The 14,575-nt window shown below is 43.0% G+C and overlaps 1 protein-coding gene and 1 long non-coding RNA gene across 2 annotated transcripts in view; both read left to right on the top strand.

Annotated features, from left to right (window-relative positions):
- ARL1 (ARF like GTPase 1) overlaps window positions 1–14,575 on the top strand; it is an 85,164-nt gene that overhangs the window by 36,954 nt on the left and 33,635 nt on the right. The window contains exons 4-5 of the mRNA XM_078675295.1: window positions 11,482–11,593; window positions 14,233–14,411. Coding sequence (XP_078531421.1) covers window positions 11,482–11,593; window positions 14,233–14,411 — 291 coding nt within the window. The remainder of the gene's footprint in view (window positions 1–11,481; window positions 11,594–14,232; window positions 14,412–14,575) is intronic.
- On the top strand, window positions 2,832–4,991 carry LOC144818177 (uncharacterized). The gene is made up of 4 exons (XR_013607061.1): window positions 2,832–2,915; window positions 3,011–3,095; window positions 3,178–3,286; window positions 3,395–4,991. It is a non-coding gene; the product is annotated as an uncharacterized LOC144818177 (long non-coding RNA).

Raw genomic sequence — 14,575 nt, forward strand, 5'->3', positions numbered from 1 at the left:
TTTCACGTAACTGTCTCGCTAGGTGTGCCCTACCTTACCTCCTTAGGCATAGGATATCTGCTGGAGCAGTAACAGCGTATACTCAGCCCTGTTTGTATAAATCGCTTTGAGTTTCCCCTGCACTGCACTAAGCTGTCGCTGCAGTACCCGGGATGGTGCCTTTTTATGGTCCCTCTCCACTGTCTCGAGTGCCTCCTCTAGCTCTAGTCTTAACTTAGCCCTCCATTTGTTCAGTATAGAGTTTAGTTCAATACATTTACCTCTGAGGACTGCTTTGAACGCATCCCAATTATTCTTGGGGGGGGGGGGGGGGGAGTGGCATGGGGTTGATTTAGCTCGAAGTACTCCGAGATGGACCCCCTCAGTTCATCGCAAAGAAGTCTGTCCCAAGTACTATCTTCGAGTGCCTGCCCTGTGGTTTCCCCAAGACATACTAATGGCCACTAGGCTGTGGTCAGATATAGTAATTGGGAGTATCTTTGCCATTTGTAGTGAGCCTAGTAGGGATTGGCTTATAAAAATGTGGTCCAGCCTAGAGTAGGTCCGATGCACATGTGAGAAAAAGGTTTAGTCTTTGGTGGTCGGGTAGAGCAAACACCAAGCGTCCAGTAGGCCTAGAGCCTGGACCCTCTGTTTGATTCCTTTGGGCAATTTACTTGTAGCCAATCGGTGAAGATGTGTGCTGTCCTTCTCAGCGCCCCTGTCAGGTTAAAGTCGCCCATGAGTATCTTAGGGCCCTCTGCGAAGTCGCCTATCATATCTAATAGGGAGGTCAAAAACACTGTTTTCCCGGTATTGGGAATGTAAGCGGAGATGAACATGCAAAGTCTACCTCTCCATTTCCCCTTTACCATAATGGCCGTGCCCTCCCGATCGGCCTTTATAGCCTCAGTTTGAAATTTTGCTGAGCAGCGCAACAGTAGAACCACACCTTTCTGTTTCAAGTTATCGGATAATCTGTTGATTAAGGGATAGTATTTATGGCGAAGTCACAACTCTTCGGATTTTTTAAGGTGCGTTTCTTGCAGCGCAACTACCTCAAACTGGTGGTCTATTAGGTATTTTCAGATTTCTTGCCTTTTGAGAGGGAAGTTTAAGCCTTTTACATTCTACGAGGCTATTGAGACCATATTATCGACTTCTGTACCCTCTACCCCTCCCACCTTCCCATCCTGACTCGTGCTCCTCTTCTAGTCTTTCCTGCTCTTGTTCCATAATCACCCCGGTTGACAGTGACTAGGTGCTCGGTACCTCCCATCTATTTGAGATACCCAACTGTCTCTTGGTTCCACCATCATGACCAGCCCCCAAGTGGAAAAAAAACTAAACTCCCCAAAACCCATGCGCTGGGCAGCCAACGGGCTCCCAGCCAGTTCAGTCTTGACGAAGAAAAATATGTTGTGGGAGACTGACAGTGCCCGAAACCCCGGTTGTCGGTCACTTCCTGGAAGAGAAATCTTGGGCTCTGGTCTATTACGCCAAGCTGCTCTTGTTGTAGGGACAGGACTTTTCTTGCTGGCAGTTCACCCATTCCTGATTATGTCGCTTAGTAACCCTGCCCCAGAGACAGAACAATTGTCTCTCTCCTGAATCCAGCTCATCTACTCGGTCTACTCGGTCTTCATTTCACACTGGGCTTGCCTTTTGATATCGTGTGCCCTTGCTGTTTGGGTCTTGTTGTTGCATTCGCACCCTTCTTAGGACCCAGAATGCGAAGGCCTTCTTCCAAGTCTGAGACGTGCTGTGGTTTGTTAATAAGTTCAAAAGCGAGGCCGAAGTGGAAGGTCCATCTGTAGCGTATGTTGTTGCCTCGGCGTTTTGACGTTATCGGCCTGAGTTACTACCTGCGTGCCAGCATGAAGGGAGCCAAGTCCTGGAACAGCAGGCACTTGTACCCTTGAAAAGAGGTCATCTCTTTCTTCCAAGCAGCTTGCAGAATCGCTTCTTTTGTTTTGAAGGAGTGCCGTTTGACAACATCTCTGGTGCGCCTTCGTTCACCCATATGCTGGCTTCCTACGCGATGAGCCCTGTCAATCTTGATCTTTAACTGGCACGAATCAGAATCTCTGAAAAGAGACCTTCCACAAATGCCAAGTACGTGGTGTATGCTATCCAATGTCCATGCCAAAAGGTGTACATTGGCAAAACGACCCAAGAAGTCAGACAACGGATCATTCAGCACCGGTCCAGAATTAACAACAATATCCTCACAGCTCCCCTGGTGGCTCATTTCCAGCAGCAAAACCATAAAGTGGACGATCTGAGATGGACTGTGCTCTCAGTGATCAAATCAGGTGGAGGAGGTGATCCCGACTTGCGGTTGTCTCGAAGGGAAGCTTATCTTATTCTGAAATTTGACACAGCCCAATCGGGTTTGAACGATCTGTCTGAAATAAATAATTTGTAGATTCTCTGTGCCTACTCACTCAAATCCTACTGGTTTTGTTGTCCTCCACACGTTCGGTTTTGGCGTGTCTCACTGAATTGCAACAGGGTAATGTCCATGACCAATGGGAGCGTTGCAGTACGAGGTTCTCTCCAGCCCCCCACCCGGCCCTCTGCGCCATGTCCAAGCCTGTGTTTGAATCGCACGATAATGTGGACTACCTGTCCCAGAAGCCCCAGACACCCATGTGACCCAGCGCGGTCCCTTTAACTCTCCACTCATTGCGCGCGACTTTTCCAAGCTGAACGCCGCTACTGAGTGCAACGAACAGATCGTTTGACTGCTCGTCATTCCTTGGTAAGTGCCATCTGCCTCTCTATATGTGTAACGCCCCTGCGAGAATCACGAAGGTACATGTTTTAAAACCTTGGCCTTTTATTCGTGCAGGTTCACTAAGATTGGCGAAACAATTGCAAGCAAACAACAAATAAGAGACGCCTGGGTTTGGGCGCTGGCCGCCACCGTGCTGGTGAGTGTTTCAGTCTCCTTTAGCATACAGCACCGTATGCCCTCCGTGTGATTCCTGACTTATAGTTATAACGAACATAACAATCTCTCCTCTAGGTTGGCTCCAGCCCAGTCTGGTCCCGCTGTTTGTCAGGAGACCGCGCATGATCTTCTTCCGCGGTTTACACGTTATCCACTTGAGGTAGGCCCCTGTCTACATTTTCCACACTAAGTTCATCGTGGGTTATGAGAACTCTCTGACACTTACTTATGTCTGGTTATAGAAACACGCCACACGAGAGACCCCCAATTTATACTGCAACCTCCAATTGAGCTACATCTACCCGAGCGACATTCCAACTATTTACCAGTGACTTATCTGGTCACTTTCAGGTACCCCTCCAATACTCTTTGAGTTCTGAGTCTCGAGTCTGTTATATGTAACCGAGTGTCATTATTGGTCACAACACTTATACCACCTTGTTTCATTATTATTTTCAGTTTTGGCATCTGTCCAGTCCATGTCCTGAGGAGAACCCATACTAACGTGGTGGTTCGAAACGCGTTGACACAGAGCCTGGAAAAATAATAAGGGTGCCACTAGGGCTGTTAAAACCCACATTGTGTGTTCCCCAGTGTCGCAACCCTCCAATTAGTTTTCTTAATCCTAGGCTCTAGTAAGGCAGGCAGTTGGTTTCACCTGTAATTTGAGGCTCGCTTGTCTTTCATATCCAACAGAAAGGACTGGTTCCTAATGAGAATGTATCATTAGTTACATGATTGCGTATTGTTTTGTGTTGTCTGTATCAATTTACACATATTTCTTTTGAGCACTTGTACAGTTTATCATTGCACATCTGTTGTTTTTATGTAATTTTTTCATTGTTTGATGACTATTTCTGATGACATATATTTTTAATGTGATGAATGCTTTTTCAAAAAAACTAAAATAAAATAGATTACCCTCCAGTACATTTTGACTGCATGGGAACATTAAATGAAAAAATAAAATCTGTCTGGCATCTTTGTTTGTTTTGTAGATTTGAGTGGTCCAAGCCAGTACAGACACAGGACCCAAACCTTTCCCCTTTGACTAACTCACACTGTAGCCACTGTGTGTCCCGCAATTTCAGCTCCCTTCACAGGGTCACCTGATGAGGAGCCGAAATCCCACTGTAGCAGGAAAAATGAGCTGAAAACCATTGTGAACAGTGGATTTCAGCTCATTTTCCGAGGCTTTAAGCTGCCGATGTCTAAGTGAAAACACCACAGGACATCGGAGACAGGTCAATAACTTATTTTTTTCAAGTTTCACCTAGATAGCGCTTGCGCTGTGCTTGAGAAATCTATTGCTTTTAATATGAACTTAAAAGGGACTTGCATCCCATCCCGTCTCCTCTCTTTCCTGGCTTCTCATTGGTTCCTGTGCGTGACACTTACTTTTCCTCCATTTCTATTGGCTGTAGCATATTTTCCGGCATTTACCAATGCGTGTTCCTATTCTGCTTCTCTTATCAGTTTCCCGCAGCCGAAATACTGTTAACATCTGCTTTGGTGGAACTATATTTTCATAAAGTTTTTCCTTGTACTACTGCAGCATATTTATAAAACAATTTATCACCCGGAGAGATTAAGTGATTTGCATAGAATCACAGGATGTTTCGCGGCTCCTCCGAGACCCGAACCGGGATCCCCAGCACTTGAGTCAGCAGTTCTGGCCACTGCGCAACATCCTCTCGACTCCTGTGTTGTCTATTCGGACGCTCTTTCCTTTTGCCAGATGATGATTGATGAAAACAGCTTTATTCATTACATAGGCGAACCAGATGCATTACCAATGCTTATGTTAGGAATGTTTACTCTGGTTAATTGCACTCTATTGTTTCCTGCCCCTATGCATTGGCCAACCCGGTCAGTGGAGGGAGGGGATGTTTAGTTCAAAAGCTTAAGTAAATATTGTCTGAGAAGTCCCATCGGCATCCAGGGCCGGACAGGGAACCCAAACCGGCCCTGGAATACTGCTCGGCCGGCCCCCCTTTTTGCCGATTTTGTTACAGGGGGCGGATATTGCTGACCCCTGGTAACAAAAATGGCCCAAACCAGCCCCCACCCTGGCGGCCCACCGGGGAAAAGCCCTCTGCCCACTACAGCCAGTCCAGCCCTATATTCGTATGTGTGTCCTTCTCTGCTACAACGTACCAGTTGTGCCTTTTTGTAAAGGGTAAATATTTTCACACAAGTAACATTCCAGTACGAGTAACGCTTGTTAAGACTAGATGTGAAGGCTGGTACCGTTTTTTTAATATTAATGTAACACCAACTCAAATTAAAATGGAGTTTGGGTGTGTGTGCTTGTGTATTAATTCTTCCTGCAGCAGATGGCAACAGTTTACGGGTGCCTGACTCCTTGAAATATACACCACCATGGCTAAAAGCCCAGATTGGAAGTTTGCGACATAATGTACTTCCCGCTGACTCTGCTGAATTTAGCAAATATTTTGCCTTCGTTTAGACAAAAATTGCTTCATTAGGAGCTTGACGTTGTTTTGCACAAATGAGCCTTTTAGCTCCTGTACTGCAGAATATTGGATTTAACACTTCGAAGGTTGTGGAATGCTGTTAACGATCCAGTAATTGCATAGGCGAAACCAATGCATTTCCAAGGCTTGTTTTAGAGAAATGGGGGCTTGGTGAGGGGCACAGTGCCTCTTGGGTAGCTCTCTGCCTGAAGCCTCCTCACACTGTGGTGTTAGTTTGTATGTTGACAGGTATGGTTCAGTATGCCAACCTGGATATAACCAAAAATAAGACTACTGTTTGTAAATCTTGATCAAAGAGCAAGAATGTCGTTTCAAATGGTGCACGGTTGGCATTGAGATGTGGACGTGATCTTTTAATGACCGTCTAGTATGAAGCCCAGGGCTTTAATTGGGCCAGGTCCTGTCGTAAAAGCAAATGCTAAGACTGGTGCCTAACAGGCTCTCCATTTTTACCTACAGGGTGTGGAAAAATAAAAAATCTTATCTCTGCAATAGTACCCCCTGGCACTGCTTTTGATGCAACGTCAAAGAGACTTGGTTTTCAGTTTTGTATAGCACAAACTTGGAGCAAAAATGAGCATCAGTTACGTTACACAAGGACATATTCATGCTTTGAATCGCAGGATGTTGAGCCAACGTCCGGCGCGAACCTGCTTTCTCAGCCCAAATGTCGGCAGCTCTAGCCTTATGTCACAACCTCGCCCACTAGAACGGAAGCATTTTCAGTATTCTATACAATGAAGTCCTAGTTATTGCTTATTTATCTTATGCAATTTACAACCATTGGCAAAGCCAATAGTCCTGGCTTTTTCTAGGTTTTAATGTTACTTGTGTTATATATCTGAATGAATGGACAGAAGCAGCAAAATACCAGTAGGGCAGCACACTATGGTAAGTACATATTTTTTATCTTGAGTTTTAAGCCACACCCTTAACTACATCGGCCACGCCCCTTTGAGAGACCTCCCAGTTTCTTCATCCCACCTTAAGTCATGATGAAGCCCAAGGGTTTGGCTTTAGTTAGTAACCTTGTTCTAGATCCTTCAGAGTTTGAATGTACTAGGGAGAGTGGCAGCTAGAACTCCGAAGCTGTTAGAATGATTCAGTAGTGTGCCTCCCAGCCAGTTAGCCAACAGTGCAAGGACTATCCTGTTCCCAATAACCGCGTGGGAAATATTTACATTCTTAATGGCACACGCTGTTTAAGTTCAGTTGTGGCATTCGTTTGGAGAGCGGTGCAAATACCCTATCAATATGATAAATACAAGCTTACGAAAGAAGTACGAGTGGTAAAGAGAAGTCAGTATACACAAAGAAGATTGGGATGGAAGAGAGAATACTGCAAGGGGAAAGAGGGCCCTCACATATTTGTTTTCTAAACTTTCCAAGGATGGTGAAAGTGACTGCAGAGAGTTTAGTTTGATTATTTTAGCAACATTAAGTTGAAAAACGTTAATCTACATTTCTGATTTCTTTGGTGTTCCCTGCAAATTTCGTTTTCACAGAAATGTGATTAAATTTTTGCAGATTTTCATGTATGTTTCGGACTGTTTCTAACAATGGCCAACTTCTGTTAATAGGTTGGTTTATTTGAAATTCACGGTTCGGCTTTAGTATTGCAAAACTGTTGTCATGCGGCCTTTCACCCACTGTGGGCCTTGTAAGTCATATCAGATAGCATTGTCTTGTAAAGTGCTTGGAACAGTGCTTGTGATTGTTTTCTCAATGACTGAACGGTGTTTTGTAGCTGGCCTAGGTTAGCAAACACTTGGCAGAGACTAGTTTGTCAGTGTTTTACGTGAAATCTAAGCCTTTGGATCCACTTTCTATCTTGCTTTTCTTGAATTTCTAGTTTGGGCACATTGGCCGTGCAGTACGTCATCTGATTACAACAAAAGAGGTGTGTGAAAGACTGCCTTCGCATACTAATTCTACATTTTACGGTCACACATTAATTCCGAACCCAGCAGGTGATGAAACATGAAGCTGCGTCTTATTTTTAAAACAGATGATAGCCATAGTTAAGAAAAAGGCTTACAATAAATTGTAAATAAAAAGAAAACCGTTTTCGTTGGTAAATCTGTAGATGCAAAATGTACGAAACATTTTATTTTTAAACTTATGCCACAGTTAAATCTTCCCTTTCATCCTTAATTTATGGGTTGTTGTATTGATTAATCTGCTGACTATTCATCTAGACTCTAGGGATTACCTTTGTTGTGTGTTTATCACTGGAAAATCTCTTACCTAGGAAACTGTTATAGTATGACTGTCAGTCTAGGCTTACACAGAGATACGGTGGCAAACACAAAGATTTTGAGTGGAATACTAGCAGAAACTCTCAGCCACTGACAGCATGTAGAGCCACAACCCCCCCCCCCCCCCCATGCCACTTCAGGATGAGACCAGCTATATGTAAATAAGCCTTGGTCTGAGTAGGAACAGTCCCGCCCCAACTACTAAGCCTGGTCCCCTTTGGATGGAAAACAAGCAACCCTGACACAGATGCACTTACATCCACTCTCTCATTCCCCATTCCTGCCTGCTGATGCTTAACACCAGGGTCCTTTTCATTTTCTCTTTGTGTGTTTTGTAGAACTGCATATGGTTCTCTCCACTATGTGACTTCGTGCTGCCCTGCCTTGTGGGTTTCTGTAGAGTTCCGCGCAATTCCCTCGACAATCGTGCAAGCCTATTGGGGGTTCTCCCTTAAACTTTTTTGTTAACATCAGAGACTTTTTATGTTTGAGGTTACCTAGAGGGTACCCCTATTGTGAGAGTGGCTGCTGACGTCAAGCCATTGCTACGTGAGACTGACAACAACAGCAGTGTGTTATCTTGTATGCCTGTCAAGGGACTTCATTCCCCCGCATAAGTTCCTTCAGTCTTCCTTAACAGAGTTCCTTAGCCTTCGTGTTTGGGACAACTGGGAATGTTGCCTATAACATATTTGTGTGTGTGTGTGTGTCTCAGTAAGTTGACATTGACACATGCAGCGATCTGCAGGTCTTGAGGTTGAAGCTAAGCAAAGCCAGCTTACCCGTTCATTGTACTGTTGGGTACGTTGAGAACAATACATTGAGTATTACTATCATCTGGTATTTATGGTACCTATAACAAGTGCTGTTTGCAGTACTCGTTATGGTAAGTTATTATATGTGTGCGTCTCGATCCAGACTCGTGAGCACTGGAGTCCATTGCACTCTGTGAGCTGTACAACATGGTGGTCACTTTATGCTGGTCTGAGATGTACTTTATGAATGCCTCTATCACGCTAGTGTCTCTGTTGGGATGAGAATGTCTCCTGAATGGTAGACAGGCATGTCCCCTTTCCCGAGTGCCCAACTGCATTTGTATCTGGCACCCTGACTTTTATTTTAGCCCTAAAATCACTAAGTATGTGCATAGAGGCCTGTCACTGACTATGTGAGGTACTGGACCTGTCCAGTGACCTGGAGGAGTGCACATCAAATGGGACCCAGAGGCAGATGATTTTCAAACTCCAGTGTGGGTCCCATCCTATTGGCTAGACTAGTTCCCTTGATTCTGGAACTGTTGATATGCTCTTTCTATCTGCTAGGAGTCTGGAGACATCACTGGTGAAGCTACTTTTGAAATTGCTTTCAGGTCCCCAGTAGCCAGTCTCTCCAGTGTCTGTTATGAGTGGCCTTGCATGTGGAAATTCTTGATTGCGGCTGGTGGTTACTGAGATAGTGGTACCCAACAACACACAACACCGAAGGGACACCTAGTGAGTACTGATCCACAGCCAGCGACTATCCCCAGTTCAGTGGTCATTTGGGCTCTAGTCAACTGGCCACCACCGTACTGGACACTAGGTGACCCAGTGATGCCATTCTTGAGGATCCCTGGGGTCTTCGCATAGCCATCTGCATTCCCTCTCAATCTATCACAGAGGGACGAGGTGGGTGGCCCGGTCGACCCAGCCTACTCTGGGGGGGCCTTTGACTTGTGTAGTAGCTGACTCCAGGATAGGAGGTGGTAGCCGAGGGAGGTAACTCCTTCTCTCTCTCTGCCGAATCTCCCCTGCCAATGCATAGAAGACCAAATGGCTAGAAATGAGCACCATAATGACTCTGAGACTGGCTTATGGTGAAGGCCACCTAACCAGGATATGGTGGAAGCAGGCACGCCCTCCAGTACAGGTTACGACAGAATTTAGGCAATTATATTCAAATAAAAGAGAAGACACGCAGGCAGGAATGCCACCTAATTGGATTACTGCAGAAATAGGCTATTATTTTCAAACAGGAGAGAAGAAATCCTTCGGAGGAATACAGAACACACATACTGGGGGTAGTCACCTTCCTTTTCACTGCTAATATCTTCAAGTTCTAAATAAGATCCTCTTGCCCATCATATCCCACCAAGTGCCCAGTGTGAATGACCCTCTTCTGGGGTTGTAGACCTTTACTGGTAGTCCTGGAACAGACTCCTTGTGCTGTCTCATACAGACTGAGCATAATTAACTGGTGGGTCTATCCCATACCAAACCGTACCATACCAGCAGAGATACCCCAAAAAAAATCAAAATCCTTGAGCAAGGGTGAAAAATGTATGCCTTGCCGAAACCACCAAATACACAAAGAAGTTAGATCAAAGGAGTCCCCTACACCATACAAATAAGAATCCAGTTTTGGGCGGCGTAAGCTCTGTGGACTTGAGAGGCCCTGGGGGAAATTCCAGCTCTGAATGCCCCATGTATAGCACAACTGTGCCCCACTCCAACCGTTCAAAAAAGAGATTTAAAACACCTTGTATTCCTATTTTCACATTCCATAGATAAGCACAATCAGTCCTGGTAAAAGGGAAGCATAAACTCCCCACTCCCTGTGTGACTGGCGCTGAGTCTGATATATTCGCAGGGACTTTCTTAGTCAACCAGTGTCCTTCTACAGGCAGTTCATTCCTCTAAAAGAATCTCTTACTGCAAAAATCTTAGCAGTGGGAGAAGATGCCTCATTATTTAGATAATACATAAGAAGAGCAGTGGAAGAATTGCAGAAACTGAGTGTGGATGTCAACAATATTTGTTGATATAACCCAGCACTGCCAAAAAGTGTTTTCAAAGCCAATTGTTCAAAACAGCAAGAACTATTGGCTACTCCACTGCTTGTTAGGTCGGACTTGACTACACACCTGTCTAGTATACCTGGTGTTACCAATTCTTTTAAATACACTTAAAACACACAATGCTTGCAGACCTATTGATTTTGCCAATGCTGTTGTAGTTAGGAGGCTCCATTGGCTTCTGAAATGAATGTCTTTATCTTGCATTACGATCTACATGGCTTTTGGCCATTTCTTCTCATTGATGTTGAAAAAACCATTTCTCTGATCAAAGCCTTTTTATGTAGAAATTGACACTTTCTTCCTTGTATACAGTGTTCCTTATGCTGTAGGCTTTGCTCTCTCAAGATTTTTAGTATCTCAAATATATCCTTCAATATGTGTGGCCAGGGTTTATAGTGGCTTGTATGTATATGTGTGTGTAATTGCACGTAAGCGTTGGAGTGATCTCTTCCTCACTCATTATTTACTTCCTCCCTAGTGTGTCATTTTAGGAAGGTTCATACTAAATTTCCCTTTGCTAAGGTCCCTGTGCTCTGCGGTGACCGTTCTCTTATTTAGCTCTGATATTCACTGTCCTACAAATTTAAAAAAAAACATAAAAGTACAATGATTATCTATGATAGAATTAGTTACTGTTTTTCCTTATTTGTAAATGACATTGTAGTTGTTCATTGCACTGAACCACACCTACTGCTTCCCTTAGAACAACTATCTAGTTCTTGAAGTTATTTAGCCTGGTCTCTAATATATTTACCTCAAATAGACCATATCCTGGTGTACTGTATTGATGATGCACTTTTATTTTCTGTACCATGCGCCTTGACGCCCATTGGGCTTAGTTGCGCCATAGAAATTGCCTTTAATAATTAATAATATACCAGATATTAGTGTGTTGTAGTCATTAACTATGTAGAGAAACATTTCCCTAAGTTTGACTATTTTAACGTTTTTCAGGCCGTATTGGCGTTGCTATTATTCAAATACAGATGCAGTAATTTATGTGGTGGACAGCTGTGATCGAGACAGGATTGGAATTTCAAAGTCTGAGTTAGTTGCAATGTTAGAGGTAAGAGAAAAATATGATGAATTATTGTGATTATAATGTTTTTTTTTTGTAGCAATACCAGATACATGGACGTGCTCTGGTGCTGTTTTTACCCCACTTCGAAGCAGCAAATAATTTTTTGTCTTTTATTAAATCTTGGGGTGATGTTCAGTTGTGAAATTGAGAACTTTTTAAAGAGATCGAGAACTGGGAGAGACGGTTCTTTGTGAGGTTGTGAGCTATATGACGGCATAGTCTAGAGATAGTGGGCACAGAGTAATCAGCAGAGATAATGCAGATGAGGTTTCAGTTGAAACTGAGTGCAAAACTGTAGAGGGTAGGATAGGCTGAAAAGGAAAACGTGGATATAAAGATCTCTGTTTTGTCTTTACAGAACATATGCCACCTGTTGAACTTACATCATTCTTTAGCATATACAGTTGCTCTCGAGGCTTTGAAGCTGTCTGTCAGGGGAGGGGGAATGGGATAAAGATGTGCATGTCATTAAAATGGTCTACAGATACTATCATCACAAGGATGAATTCTCCTTTTAAACACCTCTAAATTCATAAAACCGTGTTCATTTCACTTGATTGGCTAATGGTTCAAAAGGAGCATCTTATCCTTTTTAATTTTCAGTACATATCTATTACAACTTACTGAAATATTTCATTCCCAAATAGTAGCATGCCGCATGCATGTTGTGGCACGCAGCCTTCAGAAAAGTAAAGAAGCAAGTCTCCACCTACATTATAGACCTATTGGCATGCCTGAAATAGGGTTAGTAGCCTAGGCCCAAATACTGAACATGCTTTTAGGAATTCCAAATCAGGTAAACTCTTTCCCCCCATCTTTGTCTGTAATACTAGGACTATCTCCCACCACAGTTAATATTATCCAAAACCTAGTGTCATTTTACCTTAAACATGTTGCTTAGGTGGATATAGTCTTAATGTAAGCCAGAATTTTACTTGTACAGTGAAAAGCTGTTGCTTCTCTTCCACTTGTATACAAAAAAGCACCAGAGCCATCTCTGCACTGAAACCTGGCATCTGTAATTCATCTTAATCTACAATACACAAGAAGCTCACTTAAAAACACAGTCCAAACACTAACAGTGAGAGTCTTCTTCTGGGCAATAAAATTCCCCATTCAACTCACATGTTGAAAGAGCTACATTGTCTTCATATTTCTGGCCGCATTGACAATTCTCTGCGTAAAGACTGCATTGTACCTTGTGACCAGATTCCTGCACATAGTACTTTCCTATGGTTTACTGCCATGCACGACTAAAATGAAAGTATGGGAGGAACGAGGATCAGAGTTCCCCTCTCTTCTCTCCATTCGTCCCGGATTTCCTGCTTTCCAAAATGATCCTCTAAGCGGCCTTATTCAAGAAGTAGTTTAAATTCCAAACTCTTTCCAGCCTTTCTATGTAGGTCCCATAGTTAGACAATATACCCTTTTTTTCAACCCTTCCACACCGTACCATTGTTTGTCCCTCTTTTTCCTTCCTGTAGTCAATGTTGGTTGTTTCGCAAGTGACACTATATAATTTTTTTTTTTTTTACATATCCATACTTCTCAGAGACTGCTTCTGTGGTGACAGTTCAATAATATTTCATTTACAGTTGTAAAACAGCTTGTTTAGCACATTCCTACCTGTGAAATGAAAACCCCTGGAATATTGCCACCTTGTGGCAATTTTGTTGGACCAATATAATCCTTGAATTCTATCTCTCCGCTTACGAGCCATGCAAGGTGGTGCTCCGTACACATAATAAGTTGCAAATATTTGTTGGTGATTTCCATCAAACAAAACAATTACTCTTTCGGTCTTCTTTCCAAGCCTTCACCCCAGTAAAGCTTAAGTGACACCATATTTACCATATGAAACAATCTTTTAGGCTTTAGCTCCATAGCAAAAATAACATAATACCTTCCATTAGTTTGTTGAAAGCACACAAGTCAAGGAATATTTGAGGTTTGTGTAGCATGCTGTATTGTTTCTTGCTCCCACCTGCATTGATATGCAGCGTTTCTTCTGCTGTGCTCATTCAATTATGTGACGAGAAGCATATGCAACCAGATCTGGACATTAGCAAAGTGGCAAGAAACACGATTTACATGTATTCTGTAAATAGTACTCCTTGTTGCCTCAGCCAGGAATTATGAAAGTTTACTTGTTAGTTTGACAAAGACTTGAGGTCATGCTGTCTTCATCTGTGGAATTTGCAGAGAGACAAAGCTAAAAGTAAAGAAAAGTTGCATGCGGAGTAACCCTGGTATCTTTTTTTTCTTGCACACTTTCGCTTTATCATTACCCAACCTACCTTCTTATTTTAGCTTCATCTTCTAGCACATAAATCTTCTGGCCTCAACATCTGGAAACTAAATGGAGTTCTTGCAGCACATAAGTGAAGTAGTAATCACCCAAAGATTATGCAAGCAGCAACAAGTCTTTCCTCATCCTATCACATGGTGCTGCAAGTTTCCACATGTTGAAAATGCTATTGCTTCTAAGGACTGAGCAAATTCCAGCAGTTATCATTTACTCTCGATCTTCTATGACTGTCACTCTTGAATACTTGTTTTGAAATGATTTCAGCTTCCTGCAGCATTCTGATAATACTGTAAAATTCGTTGTTGATTTTATGCAGGAAGAAGAACTTAAGAAAGCTATTTTAGTGGTGTTTGCAAACAAACAGGATATGGAGCAGGCAATGACACCCACGGAGGTGGCAAATTCATTGGGCCTTCCGGCTTTGAAGGACAAGAAGTGGCAGATTTTTAAGACCTCTGCAACCAAAGGCACTGGACTTGATGAAGCAATGGAATGGCAAGTATTGATTTAAAGTGTATTTATTGAAAGCATATATCCAATTCTGATGGGAGCAATCAAACAATTTGTAAGACTATATGAATTATCTTAAATTCACCTCTCTCTCAACCTGTTATAATTGTTTAAGCTTGCTTAAAAAAAAATATGCTTATTAGACATTT

The sequence above is a fragment of the Lissotriton helveticus genome, chromosome 1_1 (assembly GCF_964261635.1).
Source record: "Lissotriton helveticus chromosome 1_1, aLisHel1.1, whole genome shotgun sequence".
In the NCBI taxonomy this organism is placed as follows: domain Eukaryota; kingdom Metazoa; phylum Chordata; class Amphibia; order Caudata; family Salamandridae; genus Lissotriton; species Lissotriton helveticus.